The 23,845-nt window shown below is 51.9% G+C and overlaps 1 protein-coding gene across 9 annotated transcripts; it reads left to right on the top strand.

Moving 5' to 3' along the window:
- Positions 1-966: 966 nt before the first annotated feature.
- ZNF746 (zinc finger protein 746) lies at positions 967-21,033 on the top strand. 9 transcript variants are annotated; one of them, XM_041001903.1, is made up of 7 exons: positions 967-1,118; positions 4,002-4,301; positions 4,392-4,518; positions 5,387-5,500; positions 16,769-16,960; positions 17,383-17,508; positions 18,384-21,033. In XM_041001903.1, exons 1-7 carry the CDS (start codon positions 1,095-1,097, stop codon positions 19,511-19,513), a joined length of 2,013 nt encoding a protein of 670 aa, XP_040857837.1. In that variant the 5' UTR covers positions 967-1,094; the 3' UTR covers positions 19,514-21,033. The 9 variants fall into 9 exon arrangements, with proteins under 9 accessions (XP_040857837.1, XP_040857839.1, XP_040857842.1 ...); XM_041001905.1 differs by having other exon boundaries at positions 18,387-21,033; XM_041001908.1 differs by having other exon boundaries at positions 4,437-4,518.
- Positions 21,034-23,845: the final 2,812 nt, after the last annotated feature.

The following is a 23,845-nucleotide window of genomic DNA, read 5'->3' on the forward strand; positions in this document are numbered from 1 at the left end:
AAGAGTGAACCAGTGGATGGAAGATCCTTCTCTCTGTAAATCTAACTTTCCAAGAAAAATAAATAAATCTTTTTTTTTTTAAAGCTGTTTAGAGTAAGTTGATAGGTACACTTCCACACTAGCCTAAACACCATAGGTACTTGCTACAAGTAAAGCGTTTATAAACACGGACCTCTGATGATATTTTACATTCAATACACATTCTATAGTGGAAAAAGATCTATATATAGTGTGGGTTCATTCTCTTCGGCCAGCCATGCACATATTAAATTCTCCACCAAAAACCATTTTAAACGATGGTATCATATTTCATGGTTCTAGTAAAAATATTTACTATGACAAATAGAGAATAGACAATTCTAAGCGGCTGCCTATCAGGATTTTACCAAACCTGTAGTCCTATTGTTGAAAGCATTTATTCCATTTCTAATCGAAGGCACAGCCACAGCTGTCCAAAACATACAGCGCAAACGTCCCAGCCCAGCCCACGACCTAAAGCCGTGGAGCCGAGGCGCTCGGGCGTTGCTGGGCAAGCGGGCTGCGGTCGCCGCGGTCACCCGGGGCCGCCCACCGCCCGGGGAGGCCCCCCGCTTGCCGGCAAGTTTGCACGGCCGGGGCTGGGGTGCGCGGAGCCGGACCATGACGTGTGGTCAGCCAGGCCCCGGACCACGCTGCAGCCTCGGCGGGCGCGCGGCCGTCGGAGCCGGGAGTCGGCTCGGGGAGCCCGGGGTGTGCGGGTGCCTTCTCCCAGGCGGGGCGAGGCGGGGCGGGGTGGGGCCGCGGGCGGGCGCCGCGCCTGCCGTTCGCCTCTCGGGCTGCAGGTGGGGCTGTGCGGCCGCGCTGCCTCCAGGAAGCCTCACGGGCCTTCGTCGGCCGGGCCGCAGCGCCGGCTCCCAGGATGCAGTGTGGACCGGCCGGGCGCTGACGGCGGCGGCGCGTCTGCGGGCGGAGGAGCGGCGGCAGGCCGGCCACCGAGGAGCGCGGCGGGGGGAACGCAGGCAGGGCCCGGCCGGAGCCGCCTGCGGAGAAGATCGGGGTGGCCCGGGCCTGCGCGGCGGCGACTTCCTACGGGCCGGACCGGACAGCGCAGGGCCATGGCCGAGGCGGCCGCGGCTCCGGTAAGAGCGGGCACCGCGCGCACGGGCCTCGGGGCCCCAGGCGGCCCGGGCCGGGCACAGGGCGCCGCAGGCCCCGGGGAGGAGCTCCGGGGATCGAGGCGGGCCGCTGGGCCTGGGCGCTCGAGCGAGCGGGACGCGGGGTCCGCTGGGGCCTATGGCGCTCGCGATCGGGGGGCCCCCCCATTCCGGGCCGAGCCCGAGCACGGGAGGAACGGCCGTCCCCGCGTCGGAGGCCGCCTCACGCCCGAGTTCCCTCAGCCCTGCGGGGCCTCTTGCGCCCCGCCACAGCAGCTGCCCCTGCGTCTCGGCGCCCCTAACCCGCAAGCCCTTTCTCTGCCCAACGCTCGGCTCCAGCTTCCCTCCCCCAGCTCCCCCCAGCGGCCTGGTGGCACCTGGGAGGTGTCCGGCTTCAATTCCGCATACCCCAGCACCCCTGCGTGCTCAGGCTGTTGGGGTGGACGAGCAAGGCAGTCGCAGCCGTTGGGAGAGCCAGGCGCTGCACACAGCCCCGTGTTAGCCATTATGCAGCCTCCGGCGTAGGTACTCTTAACGTCTCTGTCATACAAAAGAAATACCGGAGGCCTGGAGAAGTTAACTTGCCCCGGGTGGCACGACTAGAAAGTGTGCGAAGACATAAAATGACTGTGTGGTGGAGGACACGAGGGGGTATGATGGGGGCAGCAGACAGGTACCTGGCAGTAATGGGGCAAAACAAGAAAGTAGCGCGCTGGCGGGGAGCTGGAAGCCCAGGAACTCCGGGGAAGGAGGGCTGGCCACACACCCCCTGCGCGCCCTTCCTGGCCTGCTACTCGGCCTCTGTGATTTGAGCTGGACTCGTTACACGGAAGGCTAGGGTTTCTGCAAGCTGAGCTGGGCGGGTGGAGCTTCGCCCGGAGGGAGGCGGGCTTGGCTAAAAGGCTCCGGAGAGACAGGAGATGGGACAGGGTAGAGTTCATTCGAGGAACAGAAGGGAGTCCCTGGACTTGGGAAGAGGCTGCAGAGAGAGAGAGAGAGGTAGAAGGGCTGGGCTGGGACATGTGAGTGGGGAGTCGAGGGGGAGAAGTGGCTGCCTCTCACCAGCAGCTCCTCTCCAGCGGGCAGCTGGGACAGCTCCTATAGCGCATCCCTTGCGGCGGCTGGTCAGCAGCTCCCACTGAGCAGGGCGCAAGCCTTAGGTAGGGCTTCGTGCACCGCACCGTGGTAGGCAAGTGTCCTGTTGTTCATGTGTCCTAGGCCAGTGCTCCCTTCCTGGGGTAGGAGTTTGTGAAGGTACCCTCCTCGTGCACTGCCAGGATTGTTAAGCGTGCACTTGGCAGGTCGGGGGTAGGATTTGGGAGATGAGGAGGTGGGTGATAAAGAGGGAGACTACCTCTGGGGTCGTGGAGATTTATCCCAAGGGAAGACCAGTGTCATGTGAGAGTGGACTCAGATGAGCCTGGAGTGTGCCATTCTGCCCTTAGGGCCAGGGCAGCTGCTCTGTGCCCATCAGTGTTTCCTCTGGGGACAGCTCTCTGCTGACCCCAAACCTCCCGACCCTTGAGACCCAGCTGGTGTCCTACCTTCCTTAGGGCCAGCATCCCTCTGTGAGCTGAATGGGTGCTGAAGGTCCCTCTCAGGCCCATGCAATCGTCTGGGCTGGCCCTGCCAGGGCAACCAAAGGCGGGACTTGAAGTTGAGTCAATCTCCAGCAGGCTGATTTGTAAATTGATCATGTTGTGTGGCCCACGGGTAATGTTGTAAATACCCAGGCGGCCATTGGTAGCAGAAGGGTTTTCCACACCTGCTCTGCAACCACAGAATCCTTCCTCTCCTTTGGGCTGCACTTCCTGTGGTGTCCACACACCCTGTAACTCACAGTGGCTTTCTCTAAATGAATGCATGCTGCGTCCTACTAGTCACTTCTTTATTTTGCAAGTAGTCACCAGCCTTCTGCTTAGGAGTGATTCTCCAGCACATGAAAGGGAACCGTTACAGCCAGAGGCCCCTCCCAGTCACTGCACGTGTGGAAAAAGGCCAATTCCAGGGCCTCCTGCCCTGTGGGTCCCACCTGTGGGTGTGTGTTGGGTAGCTGAGTTCCCCCACCCAGAGTGTCTTCCCTTTCACTGAAGCCACCAGATCATGAGCTCCAATCACGAGGAGGCCCAGGCCTTCTGGTGCCTAACTTGGATCCTAGCCTGTCTTGCCCACCAGGCCAGTACAGTTATAAAAGAGTGTGAGGCCGACATTTTTACCTTGGCAGGGGTGGGAATGGGTAACGTCAACATTGTGTGACAATCGTGTCACGTCACAAATCAAGACAGCCAGTTCTCAGCTCATGAGGCTTTTTGACTTGTCGGGAAGGGACACATTCCAGTGGCCCTGGGAGGAGGAACTGGTCATTGAATTTTTCTGCTTTTAAAAAACAAAGAAAGAAAGTGAGCAAGACTTTGGCAGCGTTTCCATGAAGGAATTGTTTGTCTTCGCTAGATCATCATTGGCTGACAGTTCCTGGGCGGTCACAATGCCAGCACAGGTAAATCTGCAGTTTGCCATTGCTCCAACAGGTGCCAGCAGTGCCAGATCACTGCACGTGTAACCGTGGTATACCAGGTGCTGACCGCATCCCCAACTCTGAGCTGTGAACACATGGGAGTGTGCAGCCTGTTAGCGTGAAGGGTAGTGAGTGCCAAGGTAGGGGGCATGCCATGTGCCACAGGGGCCTCAAGGAAAGACCCAGGCCACAGCTATGATATTGAGAGAAGGTGATTGCCAAGTTGAGATCTGAAATGCAGCCCAGGGTCTCCACGTGCCCAGCCCAGCTTCCTTGTGTCGAATGGGAATATAGACTCAAGGATCACAATGGATGGAATTCGTGGTGCCAGTCTCTGTCTCTCTTTCTGGAAGATTTCCCCGTGGACAATGGCAGCTACGATTCAGGCCATGGAGAGGAAGATTGAGTCGCAGGCAGCGCGGTTGCTTTCCCTAGAAGGTCGGACCGGCATGGCCGAGAAGAAGCTGGCCGACTGCGAGAAGACGGCCGTGGAGTTCGGCAACCAGCTGGAGGGCAAGTGGGCCGTGCTGGGCACGCTGCTGCAGGAGTACGGGCTGCTGCAGCGGCGCCTGGAGAACGTGGAGAACCTGCTGCGCAACAGGAACTTCTGGATCCTGCGGCTGCCCCCGGGCAGCAAGGGAGAAGTCCCCAAGGTAGCCCTTGAGTGTCCCTGGGGTGGGGGAGCCCGAGGAGCCGCGCCTGTAAGGGTGTGGGCGAGTGAGTGTTAACACTTGTGGTTCCAGGTGCCCGTGACCTTTGATGATGTGGCCGTGTATTTTTCTGAGCAGGAGTGGGGCAAGCTGGAAGACTGGCAGAAGGAGCTCTACAAGCATGTGATGAGGGGCAACTACGAGACGCTGGTCTCGCTGGGTAAGGCCTAACACTTCACTTCTCTACTTAGTGGGATTGGGCCAGTCCTCAGAGCTCTGTCTTCTACCTCAACAATATGTAGATCATTAGAAACTGACCTTGCAAGGAGTGTCTTTCCCCCGGCTACTACAGGTGAGCTCTGGGGCTGCATGCCCTGCTCCCTGCTGCCAACCTGCACAGGTAGGGCTCCTCCTGCAGCCAGGCCTTGTGGAGGCTTGGAATGGAGAGGTTCCTGCTGCTTCCAGAGGCAGCCTGTCGGTGACCCTACATTTGGGCGAGACTTGCTTTTTTAGCCTTTTCCCACAGAGACATGTGGCCTTTCCATAACACATCACGGGTCAGTGGAAGGTGGACAGACTGTGCTGCTCGTAATGGACTTTTGCTTCCTGGCCCGGAGCTCTGCTTTCCCAGGTGCTGCTCAAGACAGGCTTCCACTGTGCCTGCTCCTGGCCCGTACCTTCAGTGTGACCGGAGGCTGAAAGGGCGTGTTCAGTCGGCATGGGGGCAGGTAGAGGCCTGGTGGAATGTTCTGATTTGTACACATGTACTGCTGCTCCCTGTGGAGACCCCTGACCACTGGAACCAGATAGTTCTGGGTTAGGATGGGTACGCTGCCTACAGGAATTTTAGCAGCCCTGGCCTCTACCGCCAAGAGCCAGTAGTCCCCCTCCGTGGCCTCTGGTCCTGACGAGATCATATCTAGAATTTGCAGAATGTCACCCCAGGGAGCAAGATTTCCAAAAATCGAGAACTACTACTTTCCACTATCCCAGAAATTCAGCTTATAGACCAACCTTGGTTTTGCTGGCCGCCTGTCCCCAGCTCTGCCTGGCATGGGGCCAGAGCTAGCCCTCGTGTCTCTCCTCAGACTACGCCATCTCCAAGCCCGAGGTTCTCTCACAGATTGAGCAAGGGAAGGAGCCATGCACCTGGCGGCGCACTGGTCCCAAGATTCCAGATGTTCCCGTGGACCCAAGCCCAGGTGAGAGGGTGAGGGAAGGCCTGGGAGGCAGCAAGTGGTCCATCAGATGGAAGCAGAAAGCAGAGGGTCGGGCACAAATGTTTTTCTTCTCTCCACAAGAGGCTGGGGGAAACTCCAGATTGGCTTGTTTTCCATCTTGTCACCTCCTAGTTGAGTGATAAACCTGCAACCTGTTCAGCCCGCACTCCGGAGACTGGGGCTCTCTTTCGTAGAAACTGGTGGCATAGCTCGTCTCCTAGGAGAGACAGCCAGTGGCACAGGACCAGGGGAAAAGGACGAAGACACTGGTAGGGAAGGTATGTGGCAGGCAAAATTCAATTCATTCGTAAGATTACAAAAGTCAGCCTTGCCTCCACCCAGGAAGCAAATTTCATTTAAATCCATTAGCAGCTGCAGAAGCTCAGCCCGTTGCTTTGCTGTATGGTTCAGCATAACGAGATATTGATTTAAGGTGCCTCTGGATAGCGGCTGTCAGTGTGCCCGATTTTCAAAGGAGCCAGTCAGCGCCTTTGAAAGTTAAGGGTAAGAACATGGGGCACAAGTAGGGAGCGTCTTGCTGGGCTGCGGGGTGAGTGACATTCTGTCCCCTGACTGGGGAGACCCCATCTCTGCCAGCCTTGACCACCAGCTTCTTCCAGAAGCCTCCGCTGGAACTCCTTTCCATCTAATACCTGTGTCCTAGACATCTTCCTGTGCCATTAAATGTGTTCGTCTTTTAGCACACTTGACCAGTTTAGTTCAGCAAGTTCTAGCTGCCCAGGGGAGTGCTAAGAGTTAGGACAGACAGCTAATGAGAACATAGTGCCATCGGTATGACAAGGGGCATGTGAGCCCAAGGCTTCCATTGCTTAACCTGCACGAGAGGCCCAGTGGGCTGCTGCTGCTGCTGTACTGTGTTGGTAAGATTCAATGGGAAAGCATAGGAGCCCTGAAATAGAACTCTGGCCCTGAGCAGAACTCCCCGACCCCAGCATTCATTAACTCCACTATCCACTGGGCATCCAGCAACAGGCGTCCCATGCCTCACCTCCCACCCTCATGCCAAGCGGCCAGAGCCAGCTCAGTCATCACCCCTTAGTTGGTTCAGTCCTTCCCTTGTCAGAACTCTCTGCTTCTCTTCATGCCCAAGCACCGCAGTGCTCAGCAGACCCCCTCACCCAGTCCTGCACCTTCTGAGCCCAGGCCATCCCTAAGGCACATCTCCCTGTCTGCTTCTCTTCATCCCTTCCTGTGCAGCACAGTGCTCGGTAGGCTCCCTGGTCCTGTGTGCTTCCCCCAGGTCCTGCGCCTTCTGAGCCTGTGCTGTCCCCAAGACACATCTCCCTGGAGCTCCCTGACCACTTGCCATCCTTTTTCCCATTTCTGCAGAACCCAGGCTTTCTGGAGCAGGTGCCCCGCCCCTCATTGCTGCCTTTCTGCCAGCCGCCCTCCATCCTCTCTGGAAGCCTACCCCCTGGGCCTTGGGCACCCTTTTTCTGCCCTCATTCATAGTAATGGCAATGGCCACACAGCTGGTTCTAGGTCACTCTTCGCCACCCCCACGGTTGATGACTGTCTCTGCACCCATTTCTCCCCCTCTGCTCCCCACTTAGCTCTCTCCAGCCACCTCCTACTGTCCTTGCCGTTCTCCGGAGCACTCTCCTCCAGGACTGCACACGGTCCCTCTAGGCCTCCAGCCTCACCCCCAGCCCATCGCCTGCCTCAGGTGTACCTGCTCCTATCCTCCAGTGTCTGCTCGTGACCCTGCAAGGGATCCCTTGGAAACCCACATCCAGGGAGGACGTCTGGTGCAGCACTTGCGATGGGGTGCCTGCATCTCCTTTTCAGCCCTGCACATGTGGACCCTCGGCAGCAGCAGGTGTTGGCCTGGGTAGTGGGATCCCTGCCACATGGGAGATGCAGATTGAGTCCTGACTCCCGACCTTGACTTAACAACTCCTCTTGAGGGTAGGTGGGCAGTGAACCAGTAGATAGGACAGTCCTTCCCTCTTTCTTTCCCTTTTAAATAAGTAAAAATAAATAGAAACATTAAAATAAACATGACACACCTCTTGTCTTCCCATGAGAGCCGCAGCCTACCAGGCCTGCCCCGCCCTAGATCCTTGCACAGCTGGGGCTCTGGCCCAGAGCGCTGGCTCACTCCCTGCTTCCTACACTTCATCTGCAGGCACCATCCCTCACCCAGGATTCCCCTCTCCCCCTTTCCTGATTTCATGTGTTCATTTCAGATAGCGTCATTTATTTTATATATATATATGTATATATATGTATGTATTTATGCACACAGATTAATTAAAGGTTCATTGCATTATGGTATACATTTCAAAAGGGCAAAAATGCTTATTTTTGATTCATATTCAATGCAAAGTAACATGTCTTGATCAGAAGTGGAGCAACCAGCCGGGGCACAAAGCAGCACCATTATGGGATGCCAGTGCCACAGGCGGAGGCTAATTTGCTAAGCGTTATCACTGGCCCTCTTTTTCTTTTTTTATTCCCTCTTTAGTTATTCCTCAGTAACATTGTTGAACTCTGAGTGTCTTTGAACAACATACCACATAGATTCTTTTCGCTGACTTTTCCAAGTTGGCTTTGTGTGTTTGAGAGCCATGGTGCTGTGCAGTGTAGTTCATTCACACTTCAGGCATGGTATATTCATTCTTTCTACTGTCAGTGGGTCTTTGTGTTGTTTCTAATTGATTCTAAGGGAATGCTGTTGGGAACATTTTTCTTCATATGTAGAAGTTTCTCTTGGTTCAGCCCCAGGAGGGGAGCTGCCGGGTCAAGGGGGAGCCTCTGCAGTGGGGGGCCCGGCCTGCACGCTGACCCAGAGGACCTCAGGCATCCTGCTATCCTCCATCTGCACAGCCTTGGAAGCGCTATCTTTTTGTTGTTGTTTTAAATATTTATTTTATTGGAAAGGCAGATGCACAGAGAGGAGGAGAGACAGAGAGGGAGATCTTCTGTCCGATGATTCACTCCCCATGTGGCCGCAGCGGCCTGTGCTGTGCCAGTCTGAAGCTAGGAGCCAGGAGCCAGGAACTTCCTCTAGGTCTCCCACACGGATGCAGGGTCCCAAGGCTTTGGGCCGTCCTCCACTGCTTTCCCAGGCCACAAGCAGGCAGGAAGCTGGATGGGAAGTGAAGCTGCCAGGATTAGAACCGGCACCCATATGGGATTCTGGAGCGTGCAAGGCGAGGACCTTTAGCATTACGCTATCGCGCCGTGGCCCAAGAAGCGCTGTTTTCTTTTGTGCCCTGCTGGTAGGTGTGAAGCAGGTTCAGGTTTGCTCTTCCTGGGTGAGGATCACTTCTTTTATTTCCGGGCCACCCGTTATCCGTCTTCTCTAAAACACCCATTTATGTCTCTTTTGTCTGTTTTCCTTTGCTTAATGATTTGTAAAGAGTTCTTTGTGTATTTGAAGGTAAATCTTTTTGTCACTTCTGCTTGTTGTTGTTACCTTCTCCTTTTAAGGAGTATGTGAAAGATCGGATGCTTTTCATTTTAATGTTTTTGGGTTTCCTGCTCTTGCTTTTACCTGTCTTCGAGAGGTAAGGAACTTATCCCAACCTGGAGGTCATACATACGCCATTTCCTATTTCCGCTGAAAATTTCTAAGGTTTTGCCTTTTGTGTTCAAGTTCTTAATCTGCTGAGAGTGAACTTGTGGCCGTGAAGGAGAGTCCCTCGTTGGTTTTCACTAGCATTTTGCCCTCCTTCTCCTACAGTATTTTAGGGACTCTTGGATTGCTTGATCAAGTCTCATGAAAAATCCAGCTGGCGATTTTATGGTTGGACTTGCATCCAAGTCCACAGAACACTTGGTGAGAGTTGACACTTTTCTGTGGAGCCATGTTATCCAGGAGTAGCCTCCCCTTCGGCGGTGACAGCTGTGTTATCCGGGAGCAGCCTCCGCTTCTGTGGTTAGTTGGTCCTTGGTTGTCAAAGCAGCATGCTCCTTTTCCTCCACAAGGGTCCTATGCAGTTTGTTTTGTTGTTGTTGTTAGAAATGTTCCTAGATTCCTTGTTGCTGTTTTAATCACACTTGTCCAGAGTCTCTCTTTTTTTTTTTTTTTTTTTAAATCTCACATCATCTATTTTTGTGATGTATCTTGGAGACTTGAGGGTAGGGAGCGCCTGTCCCCAGATGCCCTTTCTCCTGGCCTGGGGGTCCAGGGTGAGAACCATTCCATTCTCTGCCCTTTTTGCACCCCAGGGCTGTGCCTCACTGGACAGTCAGGGCTGAGCTGAATGGCTGCCTTCAGGGGACAGCCATTTCTGTCTTGGTACAGTAGGTAACTTTCTCATTCTGAGATCAGTATTCAGAATCTCTGTTGCTCGCGGATGAAAGCTACATCCTGAATTATCAGTCATGGAAACAGATGAGGCTCACTAGCCCTCCCCATCTGTGGTCTTTGTGAAAACCCACGGCAGGGGAGCAGCACCGCTCCAGACAGGCTCCTGGGAGCCTGCGGTGCACGCAGTGTGCCTTGAGTTGTCTGCAGGAAATGTCTACCTAGGAGCCTGGCCAAAGCTGCCGTGAACGCCGTGGCTTCTCTAATCATTGTCTGAGTCTCAGGTTCTCTGAAAAAGTAATCATGTCGCTTATATTTGGTCAACTGTTTTAAATTTTTTTTTCTTCCTTTAATTTCAAAGGCAGATTTTACAGAGAGAATGAGAAATAGAGAGAGGGTCTTCCATCTGCTGGTTCAGTCCCCAAACGGCCACCACGGCCAAGCTGAGTCACCTCCAATGTCCTTCATGGGTGCAGGGACTTGAACTCCTCCACTGCTTCCCCAGGCCACATGCGGGGAGTTGAGTTGGAAGTGGAGCAGATGGGGCGTGAACCTGCGCCCACATAGATGCTGGTGCCATGGGACGGAGAAGCGGCCCAGTGCACTGCTACACCAGCCCCTAAATCCTTATGGTTTGTTTTTCTCTTGCTTTCTTGTGCTGTCAGAAATTCTCAGATAATCCTTACATAGCCTGGTATGACAGTTTCCTATAGGTTCATGATATTAAAAAGAATGAATTTTAACTTCTTGCTGAGTATAGTATTTGCTAAAAGTTTTATTTACAGATACCATTTATCAGGCTAAAGTTATTTCCCATATTTCTGGTTGGCTCAATGTTTCTAACAAGAGTTTTAGAAAATACTTTTTTTGGAGGGGGGGTGTATACCGAGATAATAACCTGCTACTGTAGTAAAGTATGTTATTTTCTAATGTTGAAGCAACCTTACAGTCCTGGATTACAATCCTGGAGTCAAGCTAACGTAGGCATGATCCTTTAAATATGTTGCTGGATTATTTAGCTGGCTAACTAATTGTTTTGTTTAGATCTGTTGAGTCTTGGTTCCTGAGTGAAGCAGGTCTGTAATTTTCCTTTTTCAGACATCTGTAAGTGGTTTTGGCAGTAAGAGCTATGATGTATTCCCTCTGTTTTCATTTGCTCAGAGTTTGAGTACTGTTGCAATTAGCTAGTCCTTGAATGGGTAGTGGAAAACATGAGTTGGGCTACCAAGACCTTGGGGTCTTTTTTTGGTAGGGGAGACTGCTGACTGCTGAGTTCATTTATTCTAGTTCTGGTGCTATTGGGGTTTTCTAAGCCATTTTTTAGACATTTTGGCAAATTGGAATTTTTCTAGGAATTTGTCCATTTCTCCAAAGTTTTCGAATTGTTTGGAATAGCATACATAATATCCTCTTTACCTTTTTTTTTAAAGATATATTTTATTTCCATGGAAGGCAGAGTTAGAGAGGCAGAGTCAGAAAGAGATCTTCCATTCTTGGATTCATTCGGCAAAGAGCTGCAAACTACTGGAGCTGGGCCAGGCTGGAGTCCAGGAGCCTGGCACCCCGTCCAGGTCTCCCATGTGAGTGGCAGGGGCCCAAACATGGGTCGTCTTCTACTACTTTCCTAATCATATTAGCAGAGAGCCAGATCAGGCGTGAAGCAGCCAGGAGTCAAACTGGTGCTCGGGTGGGGGTCTAGCGTGCTGCGCCACAATGCCAGCTGCTCTTTAACCTTGTCGTCTCTGCCACATCCCTAGCTGTGTTCCTTTCTCATTCCTCGTATTGGTTGCTAGTGCTGTCGCCTTCTCCCCCAGTGATTCTGCTAAAGATGAAGTGGCTTCATATTCTCTTCAACCAGCCAACTTTGGACTCCCTGTCTTCTTTATTTCGTCTTAATAATTACTCTCTCTGCGTGTGTTGAGTCCTTTTTCTATTTTATGTATTTTATTTGTTTGAAAGGCAGTGAGAGTTTGCTGTTTTACTCTCCAGATGGCCACATGAGCAGGAGTTGGGCCAGGTGGAAGCTAGGAACCTGGAACTCTCTGGGTTTCCCACCTGGATTGCAGGGACCCAAACATTTGAGCCGTCTTCTGCTGCTTCCCAGATGCGGTAGCAGGGAGCGGGAGCAGCCTAGATTCAAACGGTGCTCACAGGAAGTACTGAGATATCAGCTGTTGGCTTAACTTGAGGCAACAGAGTGCTGGCCCCAATTACCACTCTTCATTCAGTTTTCCCTCTTTGTTGTTGTTGTTGTTTGTTTGTTTGTTTTTATAATTATTATTTCCCCTCTGCTTGTTATAAGGTTTTGTTGATAGCTTATTTCTTCTCTAATATCTTCCATTGACTGCTCACCAACTAGTGTTGACCTTCTTTTTGTTAATATAAACATACCAGGCTATAAAAGGCCTTGTAGGCACCACAGTGGCTGCCACCCACATGTTCATTAACATTGGGTCAAACATCTTCTCGGTTCCAATGTGCTATTTCCTTAGATACTTGGGTTATTTAGAGAGCAACATTGGGGGGAAAAAAATCCAGTACATGTGGAATTACTAATTTCTAACTTAATTGTGTTAAGGTTAGAAAAGGTAGTAACGTTTTTTTCAGTTTGCTGAAATTTGTCTTACTACCACAAAGTGTTGGTTTTTTCCTTGATGTTCTGTGTGGCACAGTTGGTTTCTCCTGAAGTCACTGGGCCACATTTGCTCATGGGGGTGCTCTGGGGCCAGCTGGCTGGGTTGACCCATGCCAGAGAGACTGTCTGGGGAGGCAGCTTGTCTGTTCCTCCCTGGACTTGTATCAGTCTTGGCTCTTTTCTTTTCAAAGCAGGGTTGGTGTGAATTGGTAGAATTGTTCTGTCTTCCTGTCAGTGGACTATGCATGGTGGCGTTTCCAATTTTTATCAAACTTTTTGAAATCGATTTGATCCAATATGGTATCGTTGTATCACTTTTAAGTTGTTGATTCTGTCTCTTCTAGTTCTTTACATTGCTTTCCTCACCTGCTATGTTCCCTGTGTCTCTTGTAAACTGCACATGGCCCAGTCTTTCACATTTTCAGTCTGATGATCACCACCTTTTAATTGTCCAAAACACTACCCACATGTAACCATGGAGCAGCTCCTGAAATGTGCTCAGTAGGGTAAGACGCATACCAAACTTGGAAAATTGTATAAGATATGTACAAAAAAAAAGATACATTCATGCCAAAGTGTCCGAAAGATTAAGGTATGTCTGAAAGATACATGGATAAAAAAGATTGTAAGTCATCTTTATATTGAGTATATGTTGAAATAGCATTTTCAATATATTGTGTCAAATGAAGTATCCTGTGAAAATTTATTTCACCTGTTTCCATTTGCTTTCCTAATGTGGAAACTGGAACACCTGAAATTAGCCATGCGTTCCACATTGGAGATCCTGTAGGGTAGCAGCTTTGGCCCTTAAACTATTATTATTTGTCAATTGGCTTGAAAGCTATATGTTCCAGTTCTGTTCTCCTAGAGAAGCTTTTAGCAACTATTCTTCCTTCGGGAGTGATTTTCTGTGGGTCTCATGCTAATGAATTCTCAGTGGGTGGTCACCTGTGAGTTTATGTATCTACAAATACCTATTCCATTCCTATGTGTGGAAAGCGATAATTCCAATTAGCTCGTTATTTCCCCTCAGCCTTTGAAAATCATCTGCCCATCTTCTGGCTTCTGCAGCGGCTGTGGCAGTCGGCTCTCAGTCTGCCCACTGTCCCTGCATGTGGTCTCCCTCCTCTGGCTGCCTTCAGGCACCTGTGGGCAGCGGGCAGTGTTCCTCAGTGGCCTGCCATGTCTGGACCTGGGTTCCTCGCCTCCATCCTGCTTCAGCTGCTGATGCCTTTCACGACCGGGGACACATGTGTGAGCTTACTCTTTGAGTGCCACCTTACCTTCTCTCTGGTCCCTCACTCGGACTTTACTCTATTAGCCTGACAGTGAACCTCCTCATATTTTCAGTTGTAAGCTGAGTCTGAATTAGCTCACCTAATCGGTCTCTATTTGTTTCCGTTCCTTGGAGTTTGACACTTAGGTTATTTTATCTCACAATTCTATAACTAGATTCATTTTCAGAATTTGATTAGTTTTGATACTCTCTTGCTTCTCATGTTTTTTCTGTCCATCCCCCCAACTCCCGTGTTTTAAGATGAAAATAAATATTGGGAGTTCTACCATTTTGTTTCTCCCCATACCTTGATATTTTGAGTAATATCCAGGTTATAGGCAGCCAGTTTTGCAGTTGCACATGGGAATCTTCAAAAAGTTCATTAAAGATTTGTATTGTGAGAAAGCTGCATGGATTTCCAAAATTGGGGTGAGGGTCGGGGGAACATCATGACCCAAAATGTTAATCCACTGCCTACAAAGCCCACACCCCATATTCCAATGCCAGTTTGAGTTCCAGCTTACTCAACCTGCAATGCAGTTTCCTGCTAATGTACCTGGAAATTAGCAGATGGACGATCCAAGGCCTTGGGCTCCTGCTGCCCATGCGGGAGAACTGCACAGAGTCCTGGCAGCCTGGCTTTGGCCTGAGCAGCACTGGCTGTTGTGGGCATCTGGGCTCTGAAAACAGTAGATGAAAGGTAGATAGATTCTATTTCTCTGACTTTCAAATAGATAAAAATAGACATTTAAAACATTTTTTTGCAACAAAATCTATATTTTAACTCCACTTTCCCATAAACTTTTTGAAATACCCTCATACTTCTCATCACATTGAGGAATTTACTAAAACACAAGATTGCCAAGTCACACATCAGAAATTCTGGGTCTACATTTTACCCCTCATCTTCAGGGATTCCATACTGGGAGGTTTTTCTTTTTCTTTGCACAGCAGCTGTATGCCAGAAATAGAGCGAAAGGCTGCTCTTATACCTGCTAAGATGATCGTATTGCTTCCACCCCATTACTCTGTTAATTTAGTGAGTTATACTTGCCAGGATTGACTCAGCCCCGAGTCCTCAGGATCAACCCAGCTCCTCTGCTGTATTACTGCTTTTTGCTGTTTGAAATGCATTGTTGGGGTTTGTCTGTAATTCCTTCATTGAGAGTTTTTGCACATCTGTTCATAAGCAAGATGATTTTACAAATTTTTCACATACTATCTCTAATTTGTGCAATCAAATTAAAACAGCTTCATAAAAGTTGACAAACCTTCTCTCAGCATTTGAAGATAGTTTATTATTTTTAGATCCTAGTTGCCAAAGGAAATATTTCCATCTGAAATACATCATTCTTTTTTTCTCTGATACATTTTAAGATTTTTCTCTTTGCCTCTGGAATAAATGGTATTTATTCCATTTCATGTAACTGTTGCCTTGATTGTTTCATTTCCTACCTGAGTACCAGTGTGTTCCTTCACACTGTAGGCTCATAATGCCTTTGATATTTTGTCTAAAGAGGTGAATTTCAGGAGGAGAAGGGAGGAAGAGAGAGCAAGAGATGAGAGAGAGAGAGACATATCTTCCATCTACTAGTTCACTCCCCAAATAACCGCATGGCTCTGTTTGGGCCAGGATGAAGCCAGGAGCCAGAAGCTTCTTCCAGACCTTCCGTGTGGATACTGGGGTTGAAGCACTTGGGCTATCTTCTGCTGTTGTCCCAGGTACATTAACAGGGAGCTGGATCAGAAGCAGGTCAGGCAGGAATCAAACCAGTGCCCATATGAGATGCCAGCATTGCAAATGGCAGCTTTACTTATTTCTCTTTTGCCTCCTTTTCAGATTTCTACCAGCCTGCGTCAGAACTTCTCATCCTTCTTTCCTTGTCTCTTAACTTCTCCGTCATGTTTTCATTTCGCTCTCAGTGCTGTTCTCTGAACTATCTTCCAGGTCACTGATTTTCTCTTCAACTATTTTCAGTCTGTTGTTAAGCCATCAGTTATGTTTTTTAATTCAAGTCCTTTTGTCATTTCTAGAATTTTGGGGTGTCTTTTCAGATTTACCTTTTAAGAAATAATTTTCTGTCCTTTCCTTAGAGATTCCATTTCTTTATTTCTTTGCAGATTTTACACATAGCCGTGTTACATATCATTCAGTATCCTTTATTTCTGCCGTGACTCTCATAGCCCTTTGGCTCTCTTTTTGGTCTGTGACGTTTTCGTGTTTGTTCTGGTTTTCGTCTCTAATAGAGCCCCTCATGGTGATGCCTTTGTGGAGCAATTTGTGCTGGCTGTGCTGGGTCCTCCCAGCTGGAGATGCTCTTAGCCAATCTCCCTGCAGTTTTTCATCTTAGAATCTTGGCACCATGTGTACAGCATAAATGTCACATGACGGTGGGATTCTAATACTGGCAAACCCTCTCTCTACTTGTCCAGGAGGTGGGCTCTGGAGAAGTGGGCAGGTTCCCGCCCCCGCCCCCCGCGGGTAGAGGCAGCTCTCTACTCCTAAATTCTCAGCTAGGGCTCTTCCGTCCTCGTGGCTCTTGGCTTCATAATGCTGAAGGCCTACACGCTATCCCCACAGTCCCATGGGTCACTTGCCATTCCCACTCTAAGGCTTAATTTGACTTTGCATTTTCTTCTAGATTCCTGCATCAGTCATCTTTCTTTTGGTCTCACTTAAATACCTATATGTAATGAGAGGCTCTGGGGGGAGGGGACAGTGATTGCAGTTCAGTTTTATTTGGGCTTTCCAAGTGTGAAGTAAGAGTGAGACTGCCCAGGAGGGCTTAGACTCCCCCGTGGACCAGCAGCCTATCCCTAAGAATGTCTGTGTTTCTCCACGCATCCTTCCCCATTCTATCCACACTTCTAGCACCAGGTGCTCTGATGTCAAGCTGAGGGCCTTTTGCTGTTGCCTTCCCTCCCCTCACAGAAGGTACAGCCTGGAGAGTCAGGCTGTCATTATGATGTTGGACCCCTGTAAGACCCCTGGGCCTGGTGTGTGTACCCCAGGCCCAGGGGGCCACGATGCTGCCAGCTCACACACTCTCCCCCCACCCCCAGGCTCGGCTCCCCCGGTTCCTGCCCCTGACCTGTTAATGCAGATCAAACAGGAGGGGGAGCTCCAGCTCCAGGAGCAGCAGGCTCTGGGCGTGGAGGCCTGGGCAGCTGGGCAGCCTGACATCGGGGAGGAGCCCTGGGGCCTCAGCCAGCTGGACTCTGGCGCAGGAGACATCTCCACAGATGCCACATCAGGTGAGTGCCTGACCGGAGCAGGCAGACACCGGGAAGGATCCCGGCAGCATGGGCAGAGCTGTTGGGACCAGTTCAGGGGGCATCCCAGCTGGAGGTGGGAGTGGGACCAGAGGTCACCTTGGGGACCCTCCAAGCCTTGCAATATTGTCCCTGTGCATTACTCTGGCCGCAGGCATGTTCTTCCTGCACCCCAGCATTGGGCAGTGAGATCAGCAGATACCTCATCTTCAGGAGGGGCTGTGTGAACCAGTGCGGGACTGGGACTCCCAGGTGCAGACACTGGCTGCCAGGGGTCTGGCCACTGGAGCCTTCAGAGAGATGCCCACGAGAGCTCCTCAGGGTTTTGCTGCTCCCTTCTCCCTTGGTTTCCTCAGCTCTCCCTGCCTCCCTGACCTATGGCCTCTGATCTCTCTTCATCGCAGGTGTCCATTCTAACTTTCCAACCACTATTCCGCCCACATCCTGGCAAGCAGATCTGCCTCCCCACCATCCCTCTTCTGCATGCTCAGATGGCACGCTGAAGCTCAACACGGCAGCCTCCACAGAAGGTACAGGCAGTAGAAGCTGGGGAGGCGGCCTCTGCCTGCCTGTAGGGGTGCTTTGACCCAGACCCCTCATCTCTTTGGGTGAACCGCTGTGACCCCTTAGCCGGCAGGCACTCAAGCATCTGTGGTCCTGTGACTTCTTGTCCGTTCCGTCCTTTATCCCTTCTGAATCCCAAGGCCTAAGCAGCCGGGTGGGTGAGCCTGTGGCTCCAAATCAGCACCATTTCTTAGCTACTGGTTACAATTTTGCATAGTAGTCTTCTCTTTACTAACATTTAGAAGGCTGGTTATCTATTTCATAATTTCTGCCATATGTTAGCCTCTTCAAAAATGTGCTAAAACCCAGACCCTAGATAGAAAGCCTCGGGATAGGAGATTGCAATACCTGTGTATGAAGGGAAGCGTAGCTGCTCGTTTTTATTGTCAGGTGGCCACAAAGCACAGCAAGGTGCTGTGGGACGCATGCCCCGGTTTCCCATGGCACCAGCCTGTCCAGGGGAGCATTCACAGAGGAGCTGTTCCTGCGGGCAGAGCAAGGGCTCACCTGCCAGACATCTCAGCCCCGCAGCCAGCTGGCCATGGGGAACACAACCGCTGGCGGTCGGAATCCACTCTTAGGATAAATTCCCAGTTAACATGAAACACCCAAGGGAAGAAACAGACCCCGAGTACAGATGTAACAGGTGCCTGAACACAGTGTCCACTCTGGTGTGTGGCAGCCTAATGGAGAGGCAGGAGTGGTGACGGTCCTGTTGAGCTTTCCTCCTAAGGCGTGGCAGCCAGGAGCCAGCCTGAGGGTCTCTGGGCCGAGCAGCTGCTGAGCGTCCCCTCTCGGTGGGCAAGGACCACAGTGACGGCCTGCTTTCCATCTTCCTCAGCAGATGTCAAAATTGTGATCAAAACGGAAGTCCAGGAGGAGGAGGTGGTAGCCGCCCCTGTGCACCCAACTGACCTGGAGGCCCACGGGACCCTGTTTGGACCGAGCCAAGCCACAAGATTTTTCCCTAGTCCTGTGCAGGAAGGAGCCTGGGAGAGTCAGGGCAGCTCCTTCCCCAGCCAGGACGCTGTGCTGGGGCTGCGGGAGCCCACCCGCCCTGAAAGGGACATGGGCGAGCTGAGCCCTGCCGTGGCCCAGGAGGAAACAGCCGCTGGGGACTGGCTGTTCGGAGGAGTGCGATGGGGCTGGAACTTCCGGTGTAAGCCTCCAGTGAGTCTGAACCCCAGGACTGGGCCGGAGGGTTTACCTTATTCCTCCCCGGACAGCGGAGAGGCCATCCTGGACCCTAGCCAGGCCCCAAGACCCTTCCCTGAGCCCTGTAAGTACCCTGGTCGGACAAAGGGCTTCGGCCACAAGCCGGGGCTGAAGAAGCACCCAGCCGCACCCCCGGGAGGCCGGCCCTTCACCTGTGCCACGTGCGGGAAGAGCTTCCAGCTGCAGGTGAGCCTGAGCGCGCACCAGCGCACCTGCGGGCTGCCCGACGGGACGGGCTCCGGGGCACCGTCATCCACCAGCGCCGCCGGAGGTGGCAGTGGTGGTGCTGGTGGCGGTGGTGGCGGTGGCGGCGGCGGTGGCAGCAGCACGCGGGATGGCAGTGCCCTGCGCTGTGGAGAATGCGGCCGCTGTTTCACCAGGCCTGCACACCTCATCCGGCACCGCATGCTGCACACGGGCGAACGGCCCTTCCCCTGCACCGAGTGCGAGAAGCGCTTCACAGAGCGCTCCAAGCTCATCGACCACTACCGAACGCACACGGGTGTGCGGCCCTTCACCTGCACCGTGTGCGGCAAGAGCTTCATCCGCAAGGACCACCTCCGCAAGCACCAGCGCAACCACACGGCGGGGGCCAAGGCGCCAGCTCGCGGCCAGCCACTTCCACCGCTGCCCCCGGCGCCCCCGGACCCCTTCAAGAACCCGGCAACCAAAGGACCCTTGGCCTCAACAGAGCTTGTGACCGACTGGACTTGTGGCCTAAATGTCCTGGGACCCGCTGATGGCACGGACCTGTGAGGCACCTTCCTGGCCTGTAGCACTGACAAGCCACAAATGTATAAAAAAAAAAAAAAAGTTTGCAGAGCGCAGGGCTGAGGCTGAACGCTCAGAGGCAGACAGGGGCACCGCGTGTTGGGGGGGTGGGAGGGTGGGGAGGGGGGGACCGAATTTCAGAGTTGCTGAACTAATCACTGGAAACGGAGCAACTGTCGCACAGTGCAGCTGCCACCTCCGAACCAAGTAGAATTCTCTTAATTGTGAAACTCAGCACCATAGAATTTTAAGTAATTTAATTGCAAAACCGGTTGGTTTGTTTTTAATGCTCGAGGGGTGAAAAAGAGAAGCTGGAGATTAGTAGTAGCACCAGTTTTGATTTTGTAGCATACTTTTGGTTTTCAGGGCACGTGTCGGCTGCGTTCCACCAAGTCTGTCAGGTGAGTATTGCAAAGATGGGCATCTGGGATGGAGGTTGAAGAAGGCCCTGGGCCCAGTGACTGATAGGTATGGGCCCCCAGGCCCTGGGCTGGCCTCATGGGTTGGTCCCCAGCCACCACTCAGTAGGAAGGACCCCCACAGGAGCAGCTGGTACAATTCCCAGCCTCCCTCTTCATCCAGATGTGCTGGCTGGAAGCTTTCCCTGTCTGGGGCTGGTGCCTCTCTGAAGGGAACTTGGCAGTGTCCCCTGTGGGTGAGTCCTAAGCTCAGTAAAAGCAACATCATCCAAAGTTGCAGTTTTGGGTCTCAGAGGGGTGAAGAAGCCGCGGTAAGGAGTTGGGACACCTGGCGACTGCCACAGAGCCAGGAGCAGCGTGTCCTAGCACTGCCCAACAGGCCTGCTTGGCCCTCCTGCCAGATGCTTCTGCTCCAAACACTTGCCCAACGCCTCTTATTGGATCGGTGCAGTGGCTGCAGGAGGGCAGCAGGGCTCACGTCTCAGTGGCACTCTGGGGCGCAGCGGGGCACCCAGAGCGGAGAAGGGCTGCAAGTGGGTCGCGGCTCCTGCTCCTGGAACATCAGCATGAGAGAGACAAGGTTTCCATTTTTGCCTTCTAAAAAGATGCATCCCACACCTGCATGACTCAGACCGTCAGGCCTCAAAGGAACTTAGGCTTTGCGGCAGCGCTATCACTCACCCACCCCCTTGATGAGTGCATCCCAGTCCCCTCTTGGGGGTACTCGGAGGGTGGCTGGAGGGGCTGGGTACCCACCGCGTGGCTTCCTTGTCCCCACAGCAGAGCTGGGAACGGGCCCAGGTTTCTCAGTTGTGTCACACAAGCTCCCGTCACTGTTCGGTTGAAGCAGCCACTGACCCTCCTCCCGGGATCGCTAAGCTCGCCTCCCCATAGAGCGAGAGACCCTGGCATCCATTTGTTCAGCTCCCTCATGCGTACTTTTGTTAGGCAATAGACTAGTTAAGAAAATTGTTTCTATGTACTGTATATTTTGTACCTGTTTACACTTCTGATATTGATATAACTGATATTTTGAAAAACAAATGGACAGAAAACATCTTGTTAAAATAAAACCTAACCAGCACCGAGGCAGTTTGGTGGGTTCCATTCTCAGACCCGTCTTTGTTGCTGATGCTACTGCGTGCATCCCCCACCCTGGGACAGGGGATGCGGTCTGGCCAGCCCCCTGAGAACCAGGGATGGGAGCTTACTGGGCAGTTTGTGGAGAGGAACTGACACTCTGGGAAGAGAACCAAACCACACTGGACCGCTCTGCATCAGAAGATAAGCATGAGCTGAACGTAGGACAGTCCAGGGGGCAAAGTGCAGAGTTATCAAAGGAGAGCGCTCATCTTGCTTTGCTTGGCAGGAGGGATACCCATAGTTAGAACCCAGGTCTTAGAGCTGAGTGTCCAGTGACTTCTGAACCAGCTGACAGCCTTTATTACCACCCTCCAGGATGCCATTGTGTCTCAGGTTTTAGTCTTGTTTGCTTGGACATTGTCTTTTTAAGGAAATGGAAATGTGAGATGTGCGGGAGCCAGCATGGGAGTGGGACACAGACAGGACCGCATAGCTTCCCTCCTGGGAGATGGGAGTTGACGCTGCACTGCTTGTCTCCAAATGGACCTCTCCCTCCTATGCATGTGTTCTGGCTTCCCTGACGGATAAGTCTGCAGTGCTTGTAGGAAGCTGGGGTTGCCTCCGCAGTCTGCCCAGCTCCCAGTTCACCACACACCCTTCCTGACCTCTCTGATTTCATTCTCCTTTCTTACCTTCACACTTTGCATGCAGGAATTGGGGACATCATGGCTAGAACCACTGACCACGTGGTCTCAGGCTCAGGTGCCAGTCACCAGGACACATCACAGGGAGGGGAGTAACTCAGCTTTAGATACTCATCAGGGGGACCAGAAACACACCATTGACATAGGGGAGCCCGCCATGGCTCCACAGCCAGCTAAGGCCCAGGCTTGGCTGCTTTCCTGAAGTGTCCTGCTCGTATTCATCTCCCATCACTGCTATTAACAAGTGGCCATAATTTAGTGACTTAAGCTGACACAGATTCATCTTACAGTTCCAGGGTCAGAAGTCTAAAGTGAATGCCAAAAACAAGAATTGCATTCCTCCCGCAGGCTCCATTCAGCAGGCCACCTGCATTCCTTGGCTTGGAGCCCCTTCCTACAATGGCAGAACTCCCACCTCTGCTTCCTTCCTAAGATCTCCTTTTTTCTCATCGTAACCTTGGCTTTCTCTCATAAAGACTTGTGGTCATGAGGGGCCACCTTCATCACTTTCTGAGACCAGATCAGATATTCCTGGGGTCGTCCACGTTCTGGCACCAGAATACCTTGTGCCAGAATAGGCACATTTGGCATTCTCAGCCATTCCCTCAGCAAGCCTCTGCTGCCTATCCCAGGGGCTCCTCTGCTGCCCGCCACCTCTGGACACCTTATCTTCTTTACATTCTTTTTTTTTAAGATTATTTTTATTGGAAAGGCAGATATACAGAGAGGAAGAAAGACAGGAAGATCTTCCGTCCGATGATTCACTCCCCAAATGAGCACAACAGCCAGAGCTGTGCCGATCTGAAACCAGGAGCCAGGAACTTCCTCCAGGTCTCCCACACGGGTGCAGAGTCCCAAGGTTTTGGGCCATCCTTGACTGCTTTCCCAGGCCACAAGCAGGGAGCTGGATGGGAAGTGGAGTTGCCGGGATTAGAACTGGCGCCCATATGGGATCCCGGCGCATACAAGGCAAGGATTTTAGCCGCTAGGCCACTGCACTAGGCCCTCTTTTTACATACTTGTACCAATATTCCTGATGTTTCGAAAATATCCCCACCTTTGCCAACTCTTCCAGCTTTTCCTGCAATTGGGAAAAAAGGTGGGCCGGGCTGCACTTAGATCTTTTCAGCACATCAAGGACTTTGAAGATAGTCCTGGCCACTTCTAACCATTGCTTTTTATTTTCAAGTTTTATTTATTTTTTATTGGAAAGGTAGATTTATACAAAGAAGAGGAGACAGAGAAAGATCTTCCTTCTGCTGGTTCGCTCTGCTAATGGTTGGATTGGCCAGAGCTGGGCCAATCAGGAGCCAGGAGCTTCAACCCAGTTTCCTACATGGATGCAGGGTCCCAAAGCTTTGGGCCGTCCTCTGCTGCTTTTCCAGGCTACAAGCAGGGAGCTGGATGGAAACTGGAGCAGCCAGGACACAAACCAGCACCCATGTAGGATCCCAGCACTTGTAGGTAGAGAATTAACCAGTTGAGTCATTGCACTGGTCCCAATTTGTTTTTCTTATGACAGTGGAGGAGAGGTGTGTGAAGAGCACACTCTCCCTTGCTGGTTAACTCCCAAAATGCCTACAAGAACTAGGACCCAGTAAGGCCAAAGCTAGGAATCCAGAACGAATCTGGGTGGACCCAAGTGCTTAAGCCATGCTGTGCAGTCTCTCAGGGTGCCTGCTAGTAGGGAGCTATAATCAGAAGTGACTGGGCCTTGAAACCAAGCACCCTTCTATGGGATGTGGCTGTCTCAAGTGGTGAACTAGCTACTGCGCCTGAGGCCTACCCTATTACTCTATTGTTTCTGGTCCATTGGACATTCTTCTACAGCCTTCTGGGCCTCAAGTCTATAACTCCCACTGCTACTCCAGGTGACCTTGGCAACCTGATCCTGTTGCTGCCTGCTTTGAAGCCCTCCAAGGGACTGTGGAGTATGTCTCGGTCCTGATCCACCTGGCACACTCCCACTTCCCCCTACATCATGCCTCAAAGTATCAGCCTTCCCTTCTTTCCCATGGGTCTCTGTTTAGATGCCAGCATGCTGTTAGAACCCTTCTTAGTTTATATGGATGTACAAAAGTTACCAGTTTGAAAATAAAGTAGTGCCAGGC

The sequence above is a fragment of the Ochotona curzoniae genome, unplaced genomic scaffold (assembly GCF_017591425.1).
Source record: "Ochotona curzoniae isolate NIBS_2020 unplaced genomic scaffold, NIBS_Ocur_1.0 scaffold_2476, whole genome shotgun sequence".
NCBI classification, from domain to species: Eukaryota; Metazoa; Chordata; class Mammalia; order Lagomorpha; family Ochotonidae; genus Ochotona; species Ochotona curzoniae.